At 42.8% G+C, this 17,863-nt stretch overlaps 1 protein-coding gene across 1 annotated transcript in view; it reads right to left on the bottom strand.

The window, feature by feature from the left end:
* The window catches only part of BIRC6 (baculoviral IAP repeat containing 6), a 328,895-nt gene that overhangs the window by 244,016 nt on the left and 67,016 nt on the right, over positions 1 to 17,863 (bottom strand). The window contains 9 exon segments of the mRNA XM_074989697.1: positions 511 to 857; positions 1,692 to 1,900; positions 3,277 to 3,491; positions 4,342 to 4,441; positions 4,951 to 5,265; positions 6,006 to 6,193; positions 7,105 to 7,239; positions 10,559 to 10,692; positions 16,235 to 16,382. Coding sequence (XP_074845798.1) covers positions 511 to 857; positions 1,692 to 1,900; positions 3,277 to 3,491; positions 4,342 to 4,441; positions 4,951 to 5,265; positions 6,006 to 6,193; positions 7,105 to 7,239; positions 10,559 to 10,692; positions 16,235 to 16,382 — 1,791 coding nt within the window.

The raw sequence follows: 17,863 nt of genomic DNA, 5'->3' as shown, positions 1-17,863 counted from the left end.
TGCTTACATTTGGAAAAAACTGAATACTAGTATGCACACCATAATTAAGACACAAAAAGATACTTAATAAAGCACTTGATATTGTGATTTTTTAAAGCTTTTTTAAATTACTTAAATTTTCGCTCAATTTTGAATACAATTAACATATCAGCAAAACTTTCATCTCATTAAAAGTTGACAAGAGCTCATCAATGCAGCATATTTTTTAAAACTATAGATGTTTAAACCTTAATGTAAGTTCTCAATTTAAAAAAAGACTATTTTTAAGAACAAAAATGTGTGTAATTCAAATAATCCATTTTTTACATTTCTTTTAAAAAATGTCATCCATTTTTGACTATCACAATTTTAAGATAAATGTGACCCCGATATATAAGCTTTCTATGTACAGTTTGGGATAATAAACACGACCACCACTGGCATATGTAAGCTTTCCAAAGTTTCTAGAACATAGTAAAAATATCATTAAATATTTTAACTGACATATTTGCAAACACAAAAAACACTAACCATTGGAGGAATGAAGTAAGCTAAGTAAAGTATCCAGTAAATATCTGATGATAGTCCGTAACTGCTCCGTGGATGACATCTGAATCAACTCCTTTGGGTCAGTTTGTTCCTTTAGAGTCTTCCTGCTTGCACCCAAAGCTACTTTGAGTCTCTGTACAGCATGATGAGCCAAATTGAGTTGAAGCTGTAGCTGAATGCAGTCCTGGTAAGCAGAAAACACTCTACTGTCCTCCTCTACAGCCTTATCTGGCTTTCTCAAAAAATACTGAGCATTGTTAGCACTGTTCAGTGGAGGCAGGTCAATGCTTTGCAAAAGGATTTCCAGTCTATGGCATGCCAAGTTGTACCTGAAGTGGAAAAATTCCAGCACACTTTTCAACTGAAATGCACAAATACTAATATGTACTTAAGATTAAAATGTCTAGAAAGTGAATACTGGTAGAGCCCTGAGCAGATACAAAATATGCAGCCGCATACACCAGGCTCAACTCCTCATCCCATCTGCAATCTGGATTTCACTTGCATCTGCACAACACATCTGAAGGGGAAAGGGAAGGGAGCACAGATGAGCAAGAAGAGGGCAGGACCATGCAGAGAAGAGGCAGGCAGTACAAAAGTGGGGACAAGGAGCAGCAGTGACTGGAGGTCAGGGGTCCACAGAGTCAGTGCTCACTAGACTGGTAAGGGAAAGGAACCAGGTGGGACCAGCACTGGCCCCCTCCTGCTGGGAAATTTAGGCCCCGGCTTCTTGGGTCTTTTCCCTACCAAAAGTGCAGGGGCCTGCCCTGACACTTGTTCCTTCCACCTGGTGAGCAAATGTGGGGGAGCCCTGCACAGGTACCCACTCCACTACCTGCTCCACAATCCTCAGAAATCACAACCATGGATGTGGATATATAGCAGGTTTTCCATGGACATGCAGAGCTCTAAATATTGGTTACTTCATATACACTATTCAATAAATACTGAAAATGGAGGAAAAGAGGAGTTTGTTTATTGTAAAACCCCCTCTATGGAGATTATATTGTAACATTTGCACTATGTTACAAAGTCAAAAGTTACACTATGTGACCTTTTTAAACAAGTCCTGGAAAGTGGGAATACAAGATTACTGATTTGACCTATCCAATGTTAATTTAAAACAAGATTTACAGAACATTTGCATACACACTTCTTCCCACCTGCATTGTATGTCTTCTTGCAATGCAATCATCATTGTTAAGTGCTGGTCAATTTCTGGCTGGTTTGCAGCTTCACCTTCTCCTCTTAGAGGATCATGCATTAACTTCAGCTCACTTTCTAACGGCAAGATATAGGTATGGCCATAGTAAAACCCTAATGGGATTTTGGCTCTAGCATTTGTACTACCATATCGACCAATTACAGTGATCTGTAATGAAAGGCAATGTAACAATTATTGATAACAATAAAAATGGTATTAATAAATCAAAATAGAAACTGGGTAACATTGTATATATTTATTTGTTTATAAACTGACTCCCCAAGAAGGGGAGGCAGAAATAGCAAAACACTATAACTCTTTCATAAGACGATCCTATTATTTTAGGGTTTAACAAACTTTGTTTCCCAATCTGTCAGCGTAAGTCGCTGACACATCATGACACTTTGCTTAACTTGAGCATCTGCAGGCATAGAGCTGCAGTTTGCCATTCCTGGCCAATGGGAGAAATGCAAAGGGGTGGCCAGCATGTCCCTCAACCCACATCACATCCCCCAGCTCTCACTGGCCAGGAACAGCACATTGCAGCCACACAAAGAGATAAGGGGCGCCAAGCCTGCTGAGGCTGTAGGTCAGGGGTCTGCAAAGTGTGGCTCCAGAGCCACGTGCAGCGCTTTAAGGGCTTTTTTGTGGCTCCCAACACTATCATTGCAAGGAAAAAAGGAGAGAAAAAAAAAAAAACACAAAAAAAACCCCCCAAAAGCTCCTGATTATTTTCAATAAACAGTGAACATCTAAAAGCCCAAGAATGAACAACTCACAATAAGTGATCTTGAAACACTGAATAATTTCCCCCTTTACTATGTGCAATGAATTGTGGGATACGATATAGTGTAGCTGTGTTTCGTTTGTGCTGCTAATAAAGTCTTGATTTTGAAAAGGAAGAGGAAGCTGGGGCACTCCTGCTTTGAATGGCAACACGCATTTCAAGGATGAAAATTTAAATTAAACATGAAGTAGAATTAGCATAATTAAAGTGAGTTTGGGAGTAAAAGTCAGGAAGACAGTCGTAGAAACACACACACAAAGTGTGAGAAAACAAAATATGTAAAAAGTTTCTGAACATCCTGCACGAAGCACGCACTGCATTACAAATCATTGTGTGTGCACGGGTTTTAAAATAGGGGTTACAAATAGTATGATTTGATGTTATTTATTAAGGACCATCCCATATTCACATGCATTGGAGCTCTTGAATTATTACGTGTTCACCAAATTCAAAATAAAGTCTCTTAGTGCTACTTTGGCTGCTGATCTCTACTTTAGGTAAACAAAACATCCGGGCAAGCCAGCGGCTTACCCTGACAGGCTGGGACCCAATGTTTTGCAGACCTGTTAATAAGCCCATCTCTGCTCTTTGCTGATGTACTTCGCTACAAAAAAAGTTGAGCTTATGAATGAGTGTACATGGCACTCTCAAGAAAATTTAACAGCAATCAATAAAACTTCCATTTGAAAGAATTCAGTAGAACAAAGAATTTCAACGAATCAGTATTTGTGGAATTTCATTCTTAACTTTTTTTTACCTTCATGAACCTGCAAACAGGCGGTGGTAGTAAGTCATGTAGAATGAGTGAATGCGTGCTAATATCAGTAGCTACTACCAACCGTCTTCCATCCACCTCTTCCCCTAAAGTCCAAATGTCAATTGACAAGGAAGCCAAGTCTCCACAAGTGGGAATCAATACATCTGTCAACAGTACAGGTCTGCCAAAATCTAAGGTCACAAATCTTCTTGCTCCTATAAAAAAAAAAAAGTTAGCCACATGGAATGCATCAATACAATTCCAATCAATGAAAATATAAAGTCCAAAACCAGCAGTTTGATATATGGATTCAGTAGAGTTCAGAATGATTAAATTTGTGAAAATCTGCAGTCTGACTAACCCAAGTAATTCATTAAATCTGCAATCTGGCTGAAGATGTTCTGAGCCACACACAACTTCACTTGCAAATAAGAGTACAAAGAGTCCAAAAATATCTGATTTAGATCCACTTTACTTTTAATCAACTTATACAGCTAAATGTAACCTCTCTCTCTTGAAAAATAAATTGTCTTCCTCTAAATAACACCCCCCCACCAAGTGCATAATGGTGTACCAATTTGCAGTATACTTCTATAAATTATTCTAAATCCTTTAGAAACCTATGTAGCACGGGAAAAAACAACATTTGCCTCTTCTTCATACGCTATACTAGTAAAACAGTCATCTGCTTTCTCCTTATTTTCACACTTTTGCATAGCTAGAGGTTCACAATTTCCTCCTGTTCTATGTTCGAAAGCCATAGGGAGTGAACAGCTAATATATAGATGGATATTCGTGCCTTTCTGACAAGAGTATTCCATTCAAGTACCTGTCTGGAGATCCCAACATAGCTTCCACTGCAGTATTTTTCAGCTGGTAAATAAGTGTCCTTGTACAGTCAGCCTTCTTGGTATAATATGGCATTAACATCATATTCAGTTTATTCGACTGGTTTATTTGACTGGAGCTAGCCTACTAGTCAAAGTGTTCTCAGAAAATATTCAACCCCTATCAGAAAATCCCATTAGACAAAAATGAAAACATTACGAAATAGTTCTGGTTTACCTGAGTGCATTCGTTCTATAATAATAGACTGGTGAGGCGGAGGCTGAAGAAAATGTGATGCATGAGATATTGCAAGAGCAAGGCCAGATCCAAGGGGATTCTGAGGAGAAAGAAACACTAGTAAAATTAAAAAGGTAATTAAAATGTATATTATTTTGTACATATATGAAGATTTTGTTCATGTAAGTCTGCAAGAATGAAAAAAATTCAGTCCCTTGTATTTACTGGTTTGCTATTCCTGAAGTCACTTACATTATATTATGCAATAGTAAGCATCATCAGGATATTCTTCTACTAATCACTGCATTCAGACCCACTGAAGTTTTTCTTTTCTAAAGGACTAATTTTAGATCTACACGATTATGTTACCTCTTACACAAGGAATTTATTTTCTTTTAATAGGATTTGGGACATTATCTATCTTTCTTGCTAAAAAAGGCCTTACAAAAAGGAAATTCTTTTATCTAGTAGTCAAATGCCTACATCTCAACCAAAATCAACAAACAGAATTGTTACTGAGTGGTCAAGTAAAAAGTAAACCAGAAAAATTAAGTACTGACAATTAATAATACATTTAAGTTTCTTATTTATATTAGAAAAAATAATTACCGTTCTGGACTTGTTTGCATTTTTATTATGTGCAGCAAGATTAACTGTTGGCGGATCAATGACTGAGCCAGGGAAAAGCTGAGCAAGCTCTGCATTGATAACAGCAGAAACTGCCTCATTGGGCGGAGTTAAAGGTGGAGTCATAAACAAGGGTGTTGTTTTTGGAGTGGGTGGAATGACATCTGAAGGATGAATGAAGAACCCTGGTGCTGCTACTGGGTTGGAAGGCACGGAATTGTGAACAGGACCGACTGCTGATGCTGCTGCAGCTGCTGCCGCCGTTGTCTGATGTAATTTTGCTTCCAGCTTTGCTTTCTGTAAGAAAAATAAAAGCTGTGTCTGCAGAGTATACCAACCCTTCCTGTAAACATTTAGGTAATATGCACTATGGATGATATAGCTCAACTTTCTTTGAACTATGTAAAAATCCCTGTCATCCAACTACTGCCATTATGGTTCTATTACCTACCAATAGCTCAAATAATGGAACACTATGCAATCTGACAACATTCATGTTTTGTAGCCATGTCAAATCGCAATTGGAGAGCCATGGCAGGTGAATATCTTTCATCAACATTGACTTTCAAATTTGTGTAATTAGCCCAAAAATAAAATGGAGATTTATAAAGCAGCAAAAACTAGAATTTCATTAAGGAAAAGGTAAAATTGCATACAAATTGCTAGTTTACCACATAGGATTTTTATTATGTGTAACCTGGTACCACGAAATTCTGGTGTGGTTCCCTCACTACACTGCACTTCTGCTTGCTAATCAAAACTATACTCTTTGTGAAAGTGATTGACACTGATGAAATTCCCCATGCTCCAAACTTCCCATATAAGAAAGAAAAATTTGAAAAAGCCAAAAAAAAAAAAAATAGCCTGGCAAACATTTTTCTCCTTTTGTTTAATGAATATGATCCTCAGACCAGAGCCTTTCACACCTCACCGAATACACTATGAAAATGAAGGGGAAAAAAGTATAGCTCTGTTACTACTTTCTCAGCTTTTGAAGTTTAGAGACAGCATGAAAAAATAGCCAAATAGCCTCCAACCTGTTGCTGAAGCTTCAAAAGCTGCTGCTGTTTCTCTTGCAGCACCTGGAGCTGTTGCTCGGCTGAGGCCATTGCATGAGAGAGAGACTGCAAAGCTACCTGGGCTGCTGAACTCAGTGCTGTCGAGGCTTCCCCAACCGTCCCAGAAGAGAGGCCACCAACTGCTGGGGTAACCCCAAAGGTACTCACTGGCATGAAACAAAAGAAAAGAAAAACATGTATGTAGAAAAGAAGTATAAAAAGCACTTCTGTGTTGCATGCTTAATTCCTTGACAGGTTAACAATGAAAAAAACTAGCTAACACGAAGAGAGAAGGCATCGACTTCTAATTGTCCCACACAGCAAATTGCAGAAAGTAACTTTTTTGTGTTACAAAATTTGTAGTTTATGCACCTTGTCCAAAAGTACATTCAACACATAGCTAAATAAAGGTGTTATACAAAGACTGGATATAGTAACCAATTTCTTTTCCCATGTGGGGTCATAAGACAATAATCCGCTAATGTGTTATGCCAGTGACGGGCAACCAAAAATAGGGACTGGGCCACAAGCAGCCTCCTTCATCTGCATGAGCCGCAGCAACCTGTGACCCACTGGGGTCCCACCTGCAGCCCTGCAAACCCTGTCTGTCTCCCTGCCCCACGCACCTCTTGCACACCAGAGCCCCACGCTTTCTCCTCCTTCCAAGTACTTTAGAAGTGCCATGGACTGACTGATTCGCACTTCTGTTCCCACTCCTCCCAGAGCTAGAACAGCCACAAACTGCTGATTCATGGCATTCCAGCTCTGTGGGGGAGGGAAGGTAGCGGTGACAGAGTGCAAACCAGCAGGTTCACTGTGCTCCTAAAGCACTGGGAAGGAAGGAGAGAAGTAGGAACTGCAGGGCTCTAATGCCCTCGTGCACGAGAGGCACATTGGTGAGGAAGGCAGACAGGAATCCAAGGGCCACAATTAACATCTATACGACTTCTGAAATGGTTTGGGGGGCAAGGGTGGGGGGGAAGTATAGGGTAGGTGGTATTCAAAAACCTAGAATACACTGATGTTTGTGTTTTAACTAAGTAGAAAAAATAAAAGGTGTATATACCAGTAAACGTACTTGCATCGTCCCTTTCTATCCTAGTCCCATCACTAGTTGAAACACAGGTGAAGTGCAGAGGCTCAACTTCCAGGAGTCCAGTAAGTGAGGTAAAACTACCCTCAGCTGCGGCACTACTACTAATCTTCCCATTCCCTGTAAGAAAAATACATTTTGTTCATCATTTAATGTTCTGTTGATAGTGGATAGATTTATCAAGTATGGACTGTGCCAGCAGTTAAATATAATCTATGCACACTCTCCTCTCATACTTCAGGAGGAAACAAATTAATAATGCTACTATAATGTGTACACGAAGTTTTAAAGGTGCAGGATTTTGAACATTCTAACTGGAGATCAAAGTGCGATCTGTTAAAGGACCACAAACAAACAAAAGAAATAACTTCAGAATGAAGGCTGAACGCTTTTGTATGTGGAGGAATTGGCAAGATATTGACTTGCGAAAAGTAAATCCGTCAACTTTAAGTAGTATTTACTGATAAGATCCACCCACACTCATGGATGTCTTTGGGGCAAGTTCAAAGAATTTTCTAGACCTCCAAAGCTCAGTTTAGAATCCTGTATATTAGCCAGGAAGCCCAAGTAGTACTTCCAAAATTGACACTATAACCCGAAACCAGTAGGCATTCATGACGTCCATCAAGATATTTTTGAGCATTTCAAACAATAAGCCACATGCATAACTACTATCATTTAAGGTTCTGAGATACAGAAGAGTGAAAAAGTTTGAGAAAACATTTAAAAAGTATAATGTATCAGTTTCAGAAGTTAATTACCAGCTAATATCTAATTAATTTTGTAGTATCAGGAGTCAAGAAATAACTTGACAAGTTTTGGAGATGGATTTCTCTGCCCAAGAGATAGTGATTTATCTGGAGAAATCGTCACACACCTTCAGGAAACTGCTTTTTAGAAAAGATGTGTGCTTTCTTGGGTCATGACTTTGATCAATGAGCAATTGTGGCTTTAATAGGTTTAAACCTACCCTTTCTTAGAGCTTCCACAGAGCAAGTGAAAATTACCAAGATTTCTAAAAAAGTGACTTATCTTGAAAACTTTATGGTTCCATACCAGATTTTAAAGTTATGAAGAATTCCCTTGAGATGCATAATTAATCAGAAAAGATGGCAAGTAACAAGATGTGTCTTAACTAAAGTGAAAAACGTGACTCAAAGAAAAAAAACACTGTGTAGGTAAAGCTCAAGGAATAATTCTGCTAAGAAAGGGTTAACTTTGCTTACCCTTCTGACTGAGGCAACTATGAAAAAAAGACAACAAATCAGATCAACAGAAGATTGGGGATCAGGCAAAACTCACATTAAGATTGCACTTTGGTTTGGGAGCTACAATCTGCCACATTTATCAAGGCAGCCCAAAGAACTAAATATTGTGAAGATGAGTTGTGATAGTGCTTGTCTTCCACAGTTTTAAGAGTTTCAAGTGCAATCATCCAGCCTTAAAAGGTAAATCAAACAAAGCAACTGTAAAAAAGAGAAATCCCATAAGAAACAGAGAATGGTTCAATGGCTAGAGCACCACTGACAGATTATTGTAGGGTCATTAAGATAAGATAGCTCCAATGTCGTAAGACATACATGAAAAAGACCCTTTATTTTCTTCTATTTTTTTTCTGGCATGTTTATCCTTAACCTATGAACCGAAGAAAGTTCATTAACACAATGAAGAGAGGTACAAGCAGAGACTTATCAGATTTGAAAGTGGTCCAGCACTGTGAAGAGATTTTATAGTATGAAGTCATTATGCTTCTTTTGGGAAAGTCAAAAATAATACCCTGAGAAAAAGAATGTTTTTAATCAACTGAAAATTGGAGCTATTGAGAAAGTAAAATTCTCGGTTTCATTAGGTTTACGGCAAACTAGTGACTGATCTTGTCATGTTATAGGCAAAAAAAAAAAAAGTAACTTTTTCAAGTTCACCAGAAAGAATAAACAATAATCCACTTCAAGCTCTAACTTCTTTCCAGGATGAAGGGAAGAGAGTAAAATTAGCTTCCTCAGAGAATAATTTATTCCAGTGAGTGTGACAGATACATGTTCATCAACTTACCAGAGTAGTCAAAGACAAAAATCAGGAAGCAGGAGGAGAAGACTGTCAAATCATCTTCAGGACTGCTATCCATTAAGAGTCTTGACTTCGATACACATTGTACCTCCCTTGTCCAGCACACTGGAGACCTGAGTGGTCCCAACCAAGGAGATTTGCCAGACAAGGGGAGGTCAGGTCCCGAGCTGCCTGGAGGGGGCGCCCCACTCATGCAGGGTTCCCCTGAGAGGCTGCTGGGATCCACAACCCTGGTCAGGTTCCCTGCTGCTGCAGGGCTGCCACAGGGACTCCTCTGACCCTGGCTAGGCTCCCCAGAGCTGCAAGTCCAGCTCTGTGCAGCGAAGTTCCTGGGCCTGTCAGTGGAGCTTTGCATGGCCGGAGTCCCCGTGGCTGCAGGTGGGGTTCTGTGGAGTTGGGGTCCCCAGGGCTGCAGAGCTACCAGTGGGGCTCCATGCAGGTTCCCCACAGTAGGGCTCCCCAGTATGGCTCTCTGCCCCAGGGCTGCCCAGAGTGGCCTGCCAGTTGGGTTCCCTGCCACCTTCAGGGCTCCGCTGTGCCCTGCACAACTGGAGCTCTCTGGTAGGGTGTTCTCTGGTTCAGCAACATCCATTGTCCTGCTGGGTGAGCAAAGCTGCCAGACAAGAGAGTTTCTACCTCCGCTCGGTGTTCTTTTCTTGGTGATTTCTTTTTTTTTTTTTTCAGAGCTGACAAAAATAAAGCCATTTGGGTTTTTTTAACCCATCTAAGTATTTTCTGATACTTGACCTAAATTCTTGTATTTTGGGGGAAGGAGGTTTAAGAGGTGAGTCAGACTAAGTCAAGTCACACTGCTCTGTCTCTAGGGACACTAAAACGGGCGTGGCTGTCCAGCACCAGAGTTTTCATTTTGATTTATGAAGTGGCTCTAAAAGCACATGATGTCAAGGTTCATTTCCTCTTGATTAGTGAATACACTTTTAACAACAATAGTGCCACAGTGGGAATAACTAGCTGTTGGAAGCATAACAGTCGTAAATGTCACGCTTTTCAGATAAAGGGGAAAAACTGAAAACTTACTTGAAAAAAAATCATAAACATATGGGTGAAAACAAAACACATTTTAAAAATTAATGCCTGAACAACAGAGAGAAGTTTTTCGTAGTGATGCATCACACACAAAAATGCATCTGTGTCATTTAATGCCCGGGCCCCACATTTAAAAAACAAGCATAGAGGGCATGAATATTTAGGTCTCAGGACTAAATGCATGAAAGCAATTATCTTACCAAAGAGTCCTGTAAGTCACTTTCAAACTACAATACTAACTACATCGGCTTTAAAAAAAAAAAAGACACTTTAGGGTTACTGTTTTAAAGTTTCAGATCAAGCATAATTTTTTAAGTGTGCATACCTGAAAGGACATCAGATAAATCAATTTCATCTGATTGTACACCGATGCTGCTGTTGTATACATTCTTACAGGAAGACCCACTCATTTCCAAATCAAATAGGACTGGATCGAAAGGTGAACTATATAATCCATATCTGCAAAAAGAAGATGGTTGAACACTTCTTCAGATGCCAAACTAAGTATAAATTATAGAATACATAGGCGCAAAGAACCAAAATGCCAAGTAGTTTATTTAGGATCTTGGTTGTATGATTTCAATGGACTAAAATTCACATTCCATTCATTCAGCCAGTGTATCTTTAAAGGTAACTTGGCACACATTCATGGACAGCTTACTTTCTTATTAAGCAACTGCCATTAGAACAACTTCAACGACTTAACATAGTCTTGTCCTAAAAATATTAAAATATAAAAGACCCTTCCCACATCAATGGCTAGAGACCTTTAATTAATTACAATTCATATACCCAATAGCCATCCATCAACACAGCAGCCCCCCCTCCCCACACACACACTCTCTCTCTCTCTCTCTCTCTCTCTCTCCTACTACTACTAGCTGGCTGAGTAAGAGCAAGTAACTTGAAGGTTTATCTCTGAGTCTGAACCCCAGAAGCCACAATTCTGGAACAATACACCACAGAGACTGCAAAGGAGCTGAGGACCCTAAGGCTTCCCAACTCTTGCAGACATCTACATCAAGAGCTGGACACACAAAAGGAGTCATCTGGCCTGGGAGCCTGTAAGTCCTGAGACAGGTTTGAGAGTCCACATCTGTGGGGCACCCAATCACAGAGATTGCCCCAGATATGGAGACCATCAAGACTTCCAGCCTCCAAAGACAGTTCATGAATCCCTGAAAGCCCAAAAATCCCTCATTCCATGGCAGACAGCACAACATCGCTATCATGCCAGAAACTCAGAAACCCTGGTGGCTGAAATTCATACTTTTTTATATAGGTTTCATTGTGGCCTGCTGCTGAATAGCAGTGGTCAATCTACCACTCTGTGTTCTGAGAACTTCACAACATGAAATAGGTGGTGGTGAAAAACAAACATATTAAACATGTTGGACTGACTATGATCATCTTAGAGTCATCCATGGTCTCTATAGCTGCGTCTACACTAGCTGGCTATTTCGAAGTAGCAGGTACAACTTCGAAGTAGCGCACGTCGCACCTACACACGCCATGCGCTACTTTGAAGTTGAAATCAACTTTAGGCGTGGAGACATCGAAACCTCTATTCCTATGAAGAGATGGGAACAGCGCCCTAATTTAACGTCTAACGTTGAAGTAGGACATGTGTGGATGATCCACGTCCCGCTACTTAGAAATAGTGGACTCTGCCATGGCGGCTATTAGCTGTTAGGTAGAGACGTGCTGTCCAGCCCCTGTGGGGCTCTATGATCTCTGCACTCAGTGGCTCTTCAAGCCACACGAACCAGGAAACCAAGGGGCAGGAAGCTGAGAGTGTGCAGCCAGCAGCCATCACACGCACCCGCTCTGCACGCCATAGTGACATCCCCTGCAGCCTCTAAGCACCATGGCAAGCCTGAAGCCAGGCAAGCGGTCCCCAGGCTGCCCCTCCGACCACCCCTACAGCTCACAGGCTTCCAGCCAGGGGGGCAGGAAGTGGGGCCCTTCATGACTGAGGCCGAGCTCTGGGACCTGATGGGGCTCTGGCCTAAGGAAGAGGTGCTCCATGTAATAGGGAGCAAGCGGTGTAATGCGGCTACCTTTGCCCAGCTGGCCAAGCGCCTGGCCACCTGGGGTCACCCTGCCCACACTCTTGACCACATCAGGAGTAAGGTCAAGGAGCTGTAGCAGGGTTATGCCTGGGCGCGGGACTTGGCCAGCCAGTTGGGGGTCACCCCCATCACTTGCCCCTATAACCGGGAGCTCAGGGCTATCCTCCCCACTGTACATCCTTGACACTGCAGCCGAGGAGCCCCAACAGATCTCCGAGCAAGAGCCCAGGCCTGAGGCCAGCACCACACCCTCGAGCCCACAGCTGGAGCCAGCCCCTGAGGAGGAGGAGTCGAGAGAGGAGGGGGAGCTCATGGTCAACCTCCCCTCTTGCAGCTCCAGCTGGGCATCTGCCCAACGGGTGTCCCCCGACCGCAGCAGTGGACTGTCAGGAACGTACCCCAGAGGGCTCACACCTTCAGTGCATGGGGCACCATACATGACTGGGGGCCCCCCTACACTCCTGCCAGACGCCGGCCCACCGGGGCCCAGCCAGACCCCATCAGCACCTGCTCCCATGGACAGCGCTGCAGGGGCGGGGGAGGGGGTGGATGGAGCACACAAAGGGACACCCACAGGGACACCGCACGCACAGACGGGGGACGGGGAGGGGAACCTGGCACCCACAGAGATGTACATGGTATTCATGGCCTTCCCTGCTCTTCTCCCTTGTTTCCGCAGCTGCACCATCCGAGGACCAGGACAGTCTCCCGGCATCCATGGTGTCAGACAGCCCCTCCAAGGCATTGGACCAGACCAGCCCTCTGGGCCAACCATCAGTGCCAGGACCAGCCCCGCCCACCCCCACCAGAGCCAGGCACAAGCGGCTGTTGACCCCGACGTCCTCGCCACCCTCTGGCGCCAGGTGGAGGTCACAGATCGACACCTGCGTTTGGAGGAGGGGGAGGCTGCCTGGTGCCAGGAGGCCTGGGGGGCCTTCATGGCCACATTTAATCGGGTGGCCGCCTCCTTCAAGGAGCTGGTGGCCCAGCTGCCACCTCTTGCCATCCCCCCTGCTGCCCCACCAGCCAGCCCCTCAGGGCAGGAGCCCTCCGGGCCAACGACCCACCCCAGCCATACCTCCAAGACCCTTCCAGCTCCCAGCCAACCTCACCGGGGACCCTGAACAAAGGGGGGGGGGGGCTGCGACCCAGAGCCGGCGGGGGGGTCATGTCCATTCACCCCTGCACGGGAGTGATGGGCCAACAGCCAGGCTGTCCACGTGCCCCCGCTCACGTATATAATTATCCCCCCCACCATGTATATAGTTGCGATCATTGTTTTCTAGAATCGCATGTAACCAGTTCAAATAATTACCAATATATTTACAGTTTTATTGTTCCCAAACCCCTGTGTTGTGTGTGTTCATTGGGTGGGGCAGTGTGCAGGAGGCTCGCTAGGGGTGGCCAGGGCAGTGCTCACTGGGCTCTCTGATCAAAGTATTGCCGCAGGGCCTCCTGGACCTGGACCCCCTCCTGGTGGGCCTGGCAGCTAGGGCCAGCAGCTGGCTGAGGGTTATCTGTGCCAGCCACAACCGGACACCCCTGCACAAAGACCTCCTGCTTGCTTTCCGCTAGGTTGTGGAGCATGCAGCAGGCACCCACAACCTCACGGATGTTCAGAAGACCCACATCCAGGCGGTTGAAGAGGCAGTGCCACTGGCCCTTGAGATGCCCAAACGTCTGCTCAGCAATCTGCCAGGCATGGTTCAGCTGGGCGTTATAGCGCTCCTGGCTGGTGTTGAGGTGGGCCATGAAGGGGAGCATGAGCCAGGGCTGGAGTGGGTAGACTGCATCTGCCACCAGGCAGAGGGGCACGGTGGTGTCCCCCAGCGGGATCTCCCCTGAGGGATGTAGGTCCCTGCCTCCAGCTGGTGGCACAGGCCCAAGTTCTGGAACACGCAGGCATCATGTGTGTAGCCTGGGCAGCCCACGTACACATCCTGGGAACTGGTCCCCGAGTTGGACGACCCTCTGGAGCAGCAGAGCATTGAGCGTGTACACCACCTGTGGGGAGGGGACATGGACACCCATTAGGCTGTGCAGGGTGTGCCCGGCCCCCCACCTTGGACCCCCATCCTGGCCTCCCTCCCCACCCCCCCAGCACCCTTGCCCTGCCCCCCCCTCAGCCCCAGTGCCCCCAACCCAGGCACCCACCCTGGCCCCCCACCCCTTCGAGTGGGGGCGTGCCCAGGCCTCCTTACCTCTATGACAATGGCACCAACTGTGGCCTTGCCCACACCAAGTTGGTGGCCCACGGAGCGGTAGCTGTCTGGAGTGGCCAGCTTCCAGACAGCTATCGTGACCGTCTTCTTGATGGTGAGGGCATTCTGCACCTGTGTGTCCTGATGCCTCAGGGTGAGGGTCAGCCACTGGTAGAGGTCCATAAAGGTCTGCCACCACATCCAGAAATTCTGGAACCACAGCTCATCTTCCCACTCCCCCTTGACCAGGTGCTCCCACCATGCTGGTGGGTTAGTTCCACAGCCAGCGGAGCACCCGGCAGGGGGAAACCAGAAGGGCCCCATAGTCTGGGTCATCTCCTTCTTCCCCTGGGGAGGTGTACCCTGCCAGAAGCTCCTGAGCTGCTGCCTGTGCAGCATCTAGCAGGGTGCCTGCTTCACAGGTGACAGCTTGAAGGGTTTCCAGCTGCTGTTGATGCTGTGCATCCATGTCTGCAGGTTTTGGATCTGAGAGGCTAGTGGCACTGCTGCAGGTGGTGTTTTGTTTTGTTAGAAGACAGAGTAACACAGTTACCTTTCTGTAACCATTTAAATGCCGGCCCACAGGATTTATAGATTTCCAGCTAGAGACTCAGGATCATCTGTAACTCTTCCTATATTCAGACCCCTCAAATGTTTAAGATGCTTGACTAACAGTGGCAAATCAACCACAATCTGCAAGAAGTACCTCCAACAGTACAGTGCTCCATAGCACCAGAATGGTACACTGTGAAGTGCCACCTACAGAACTGCCAACATTAGTTTCCCTCATTTCCTTCCCATCCTTCTCAGAAGTTGACTAGACTGGGCTATTTAGTGCAAGTGATCCATCAACACCACAGCCTGAAATAGTATTGCTGTTTAATGTACCCATGGACCAGGGAGTTAGTCCTGGTTTTTAGATCTTGAATTTGTCTTTTGGTACCAACAGTTTAAATATACGGTGGATTCAGCAATAAGCTAAGAATTTGCAAGCTCTACACAAAAAAAAAAGATAAAAGTATTTCCATCAATAATTGAAATTTATAGATTGAAAAAATGCTGATTGGGAACTTGAGAGTCTAAGGATATTAACCACATATTTTGACCAGCAATATTGACAATTTGCGTGAATGGTTATAAATTTTTGAAACTGAATGACTACTAATCATTGTCTGACTCTCCTCTTTTAAAATGCTTTTACAAACTATTGATAATATTGGTAGCAATTAGGAAAAAACAAGGTTGAATTCTGTCAAGCAAACGTACCAGATTCCTTTCACACATTCAAACCAGGAAATCCTTTGGCCTGTTGTGAGTTTGAGAGTTGTTGGTGAACAGATGCATTATATAAATCATCACACAGCACATATCTGGATTCGCGTACTTTAACAGAGACAATTACCTAATTCCCTTCTTGTCTGTAAACCATTAAATCGTATTTCCCAGAGCTGTATTATCAATGCTTTCTCATAAAACAAAATACTGCAAAATTAAACTGTTGAACAACCATGCTCATTTAAAATTTTCAAAACACATACAAAAATTAATATCAGATCAAGAAAAGCCAGATTGTACTTGTACCAGTACTACAAACAATGGAAAGAAATTTTTAAGTTACCTGACGGTGTCTAAGATTAATTCAAAATACCATCAACATTTTTTCTTTAATTTGAGTAAAGAGCATCCTTCAAGAAGAGGTGCACACAACTATGAATTTCCTCTTAATACCTTGTTTGAAGTAAGGCTTCCATGGGTGTTAGACGGTCCTGCAACTGTCTGGACACAGCCGTTAGCAAGGATGCACAAGCTGTACTGCATCCTGCCAAATCTTCATCCTTCACATAATTCAGCAATACAAAATACCAGTATACAGAGCCTAAAGAGGAGAATAGAAATTTCAGTTCAACAGAAATATGGCAAATGTTGCATTAAAAAAAGTTCAAAATTAGCAAAAATGACATGAGCCATACATATAGTACCATAAATATTGACAAGTCAATGTAAAAAAGTCACCTTCTAAAAATTGTTTTATCATTTAATATCACTAAAGTATTTTAACCTCCATCAGAATTTCACATTTTCACATCAGTTCAACTTTAGAGTTCAAGAAAAGGAAATTCCCCCAAAAAATGCTTGTTTTAATGTCAGTTAAAAAAATAGAATCTGTGCACTAATTTATAATGCATGTAACTATTTGTTAAAAAATCCTGTAGAAACACTCTCATACTATAAAATGTTAACTTTAAAAATTAAGATTGCTACAGCATGTAACGTTAGCAAATACAAAATACCACTATTGCATTAGTTAGAAACAATTAAAAAGTACAGAAATAGTAAATTAAAAATACGTTAATACTCTTTACTGCATAGACACAGAAAATTAACATTTGTTGTGAATGATCCTTTTCTCTTTGCGTTACAGTTGCTCAATTTTGCTAATTATGACATACTATAAAATTAATACTGAGATTTTGTGTGTGTGTGTGTGTGTGTGTGTGTGTGTGTGTGTGTGTGTGTGTGTGTGTGTGTGTGTGTGTGTGTGTGTGTGTGTGTGTGTGTGTGTGTGTGTGTGTGTGTTATATTTTATATATGTATATAGGATATTAGGAGTGAGAATAACTATATACCAGTGCTGTCTCTTTCTAACGTGCACGATTCACGCAAAGTGTGTTCTGCAATGAGATGTACACACTTCATCTTAAGGAGTACTGTTTATACTGCATAGATGAAACCAGCTACAGTTATTAAAGATAATGCTGTTTCAGCACATAGATCTGCAGTATATTTGGGGAAGTTTATTCATTTTTTTTCTTGTTTTTAGAACCATATTTCTTGGCAGCAAACTTGGTGGTCAAGGATGTGAAGTTACTGAAAAAAATCAAATACTAGATTTTGGGTTTTTGGAAGAATATTTTATAAACATTAAAAATTCCATGCTTTCCAACTCATTTTTCTTGATCTGTCAATCCTGATACCTGTATTTTTCAAATGTTTGTTACCTCAACAACTAGAAAAATGAGTCATATAAGCTTTGGCAAAAATATAGGAAAAACAAAGCAACATCTACATCAGTTAACACATGATGGAAACTGACATTCTAATCTTATACATCTGGATAGAAGTAATCTTGAAGGCTTTTATTTTGAAGCAAATAATTATAGTTACTGTAGTAACTACCTGACCACTTAAGATGTATGGCTAAAAGCAAAAAACCAAACATGGTTTATTTTCCAGTCATGTAATTTTAATTAAATGATTTAGTGTTAGGTATTTAATCACACTAAAAAAAGCTGTAATTAAATTTAGTGACACTCAATTTGCTTACCAGTGACAAGGGGAGCCTGGTGATCAATGAAC

The sequence above is a fragment of the Carettochelys insculpta genome, chromosome 3, assembly GCF_033958435.1.
Source record: "Carettochelys insculpta isolate YL-2023 chromosome 3, ASM3395843v1, whole genome shotgun sequence".
NCBI classification, from domain to species: Eukaryota; Metazoa; Chordata; order Testudines; family Carettochelyidae; genus Carettochelys; species Carettochelys insculpta.
Note: the sequence above shows the minus strand (reverse complement) of the source record. Positions and strands in the feature narration are given on the sequence as shown.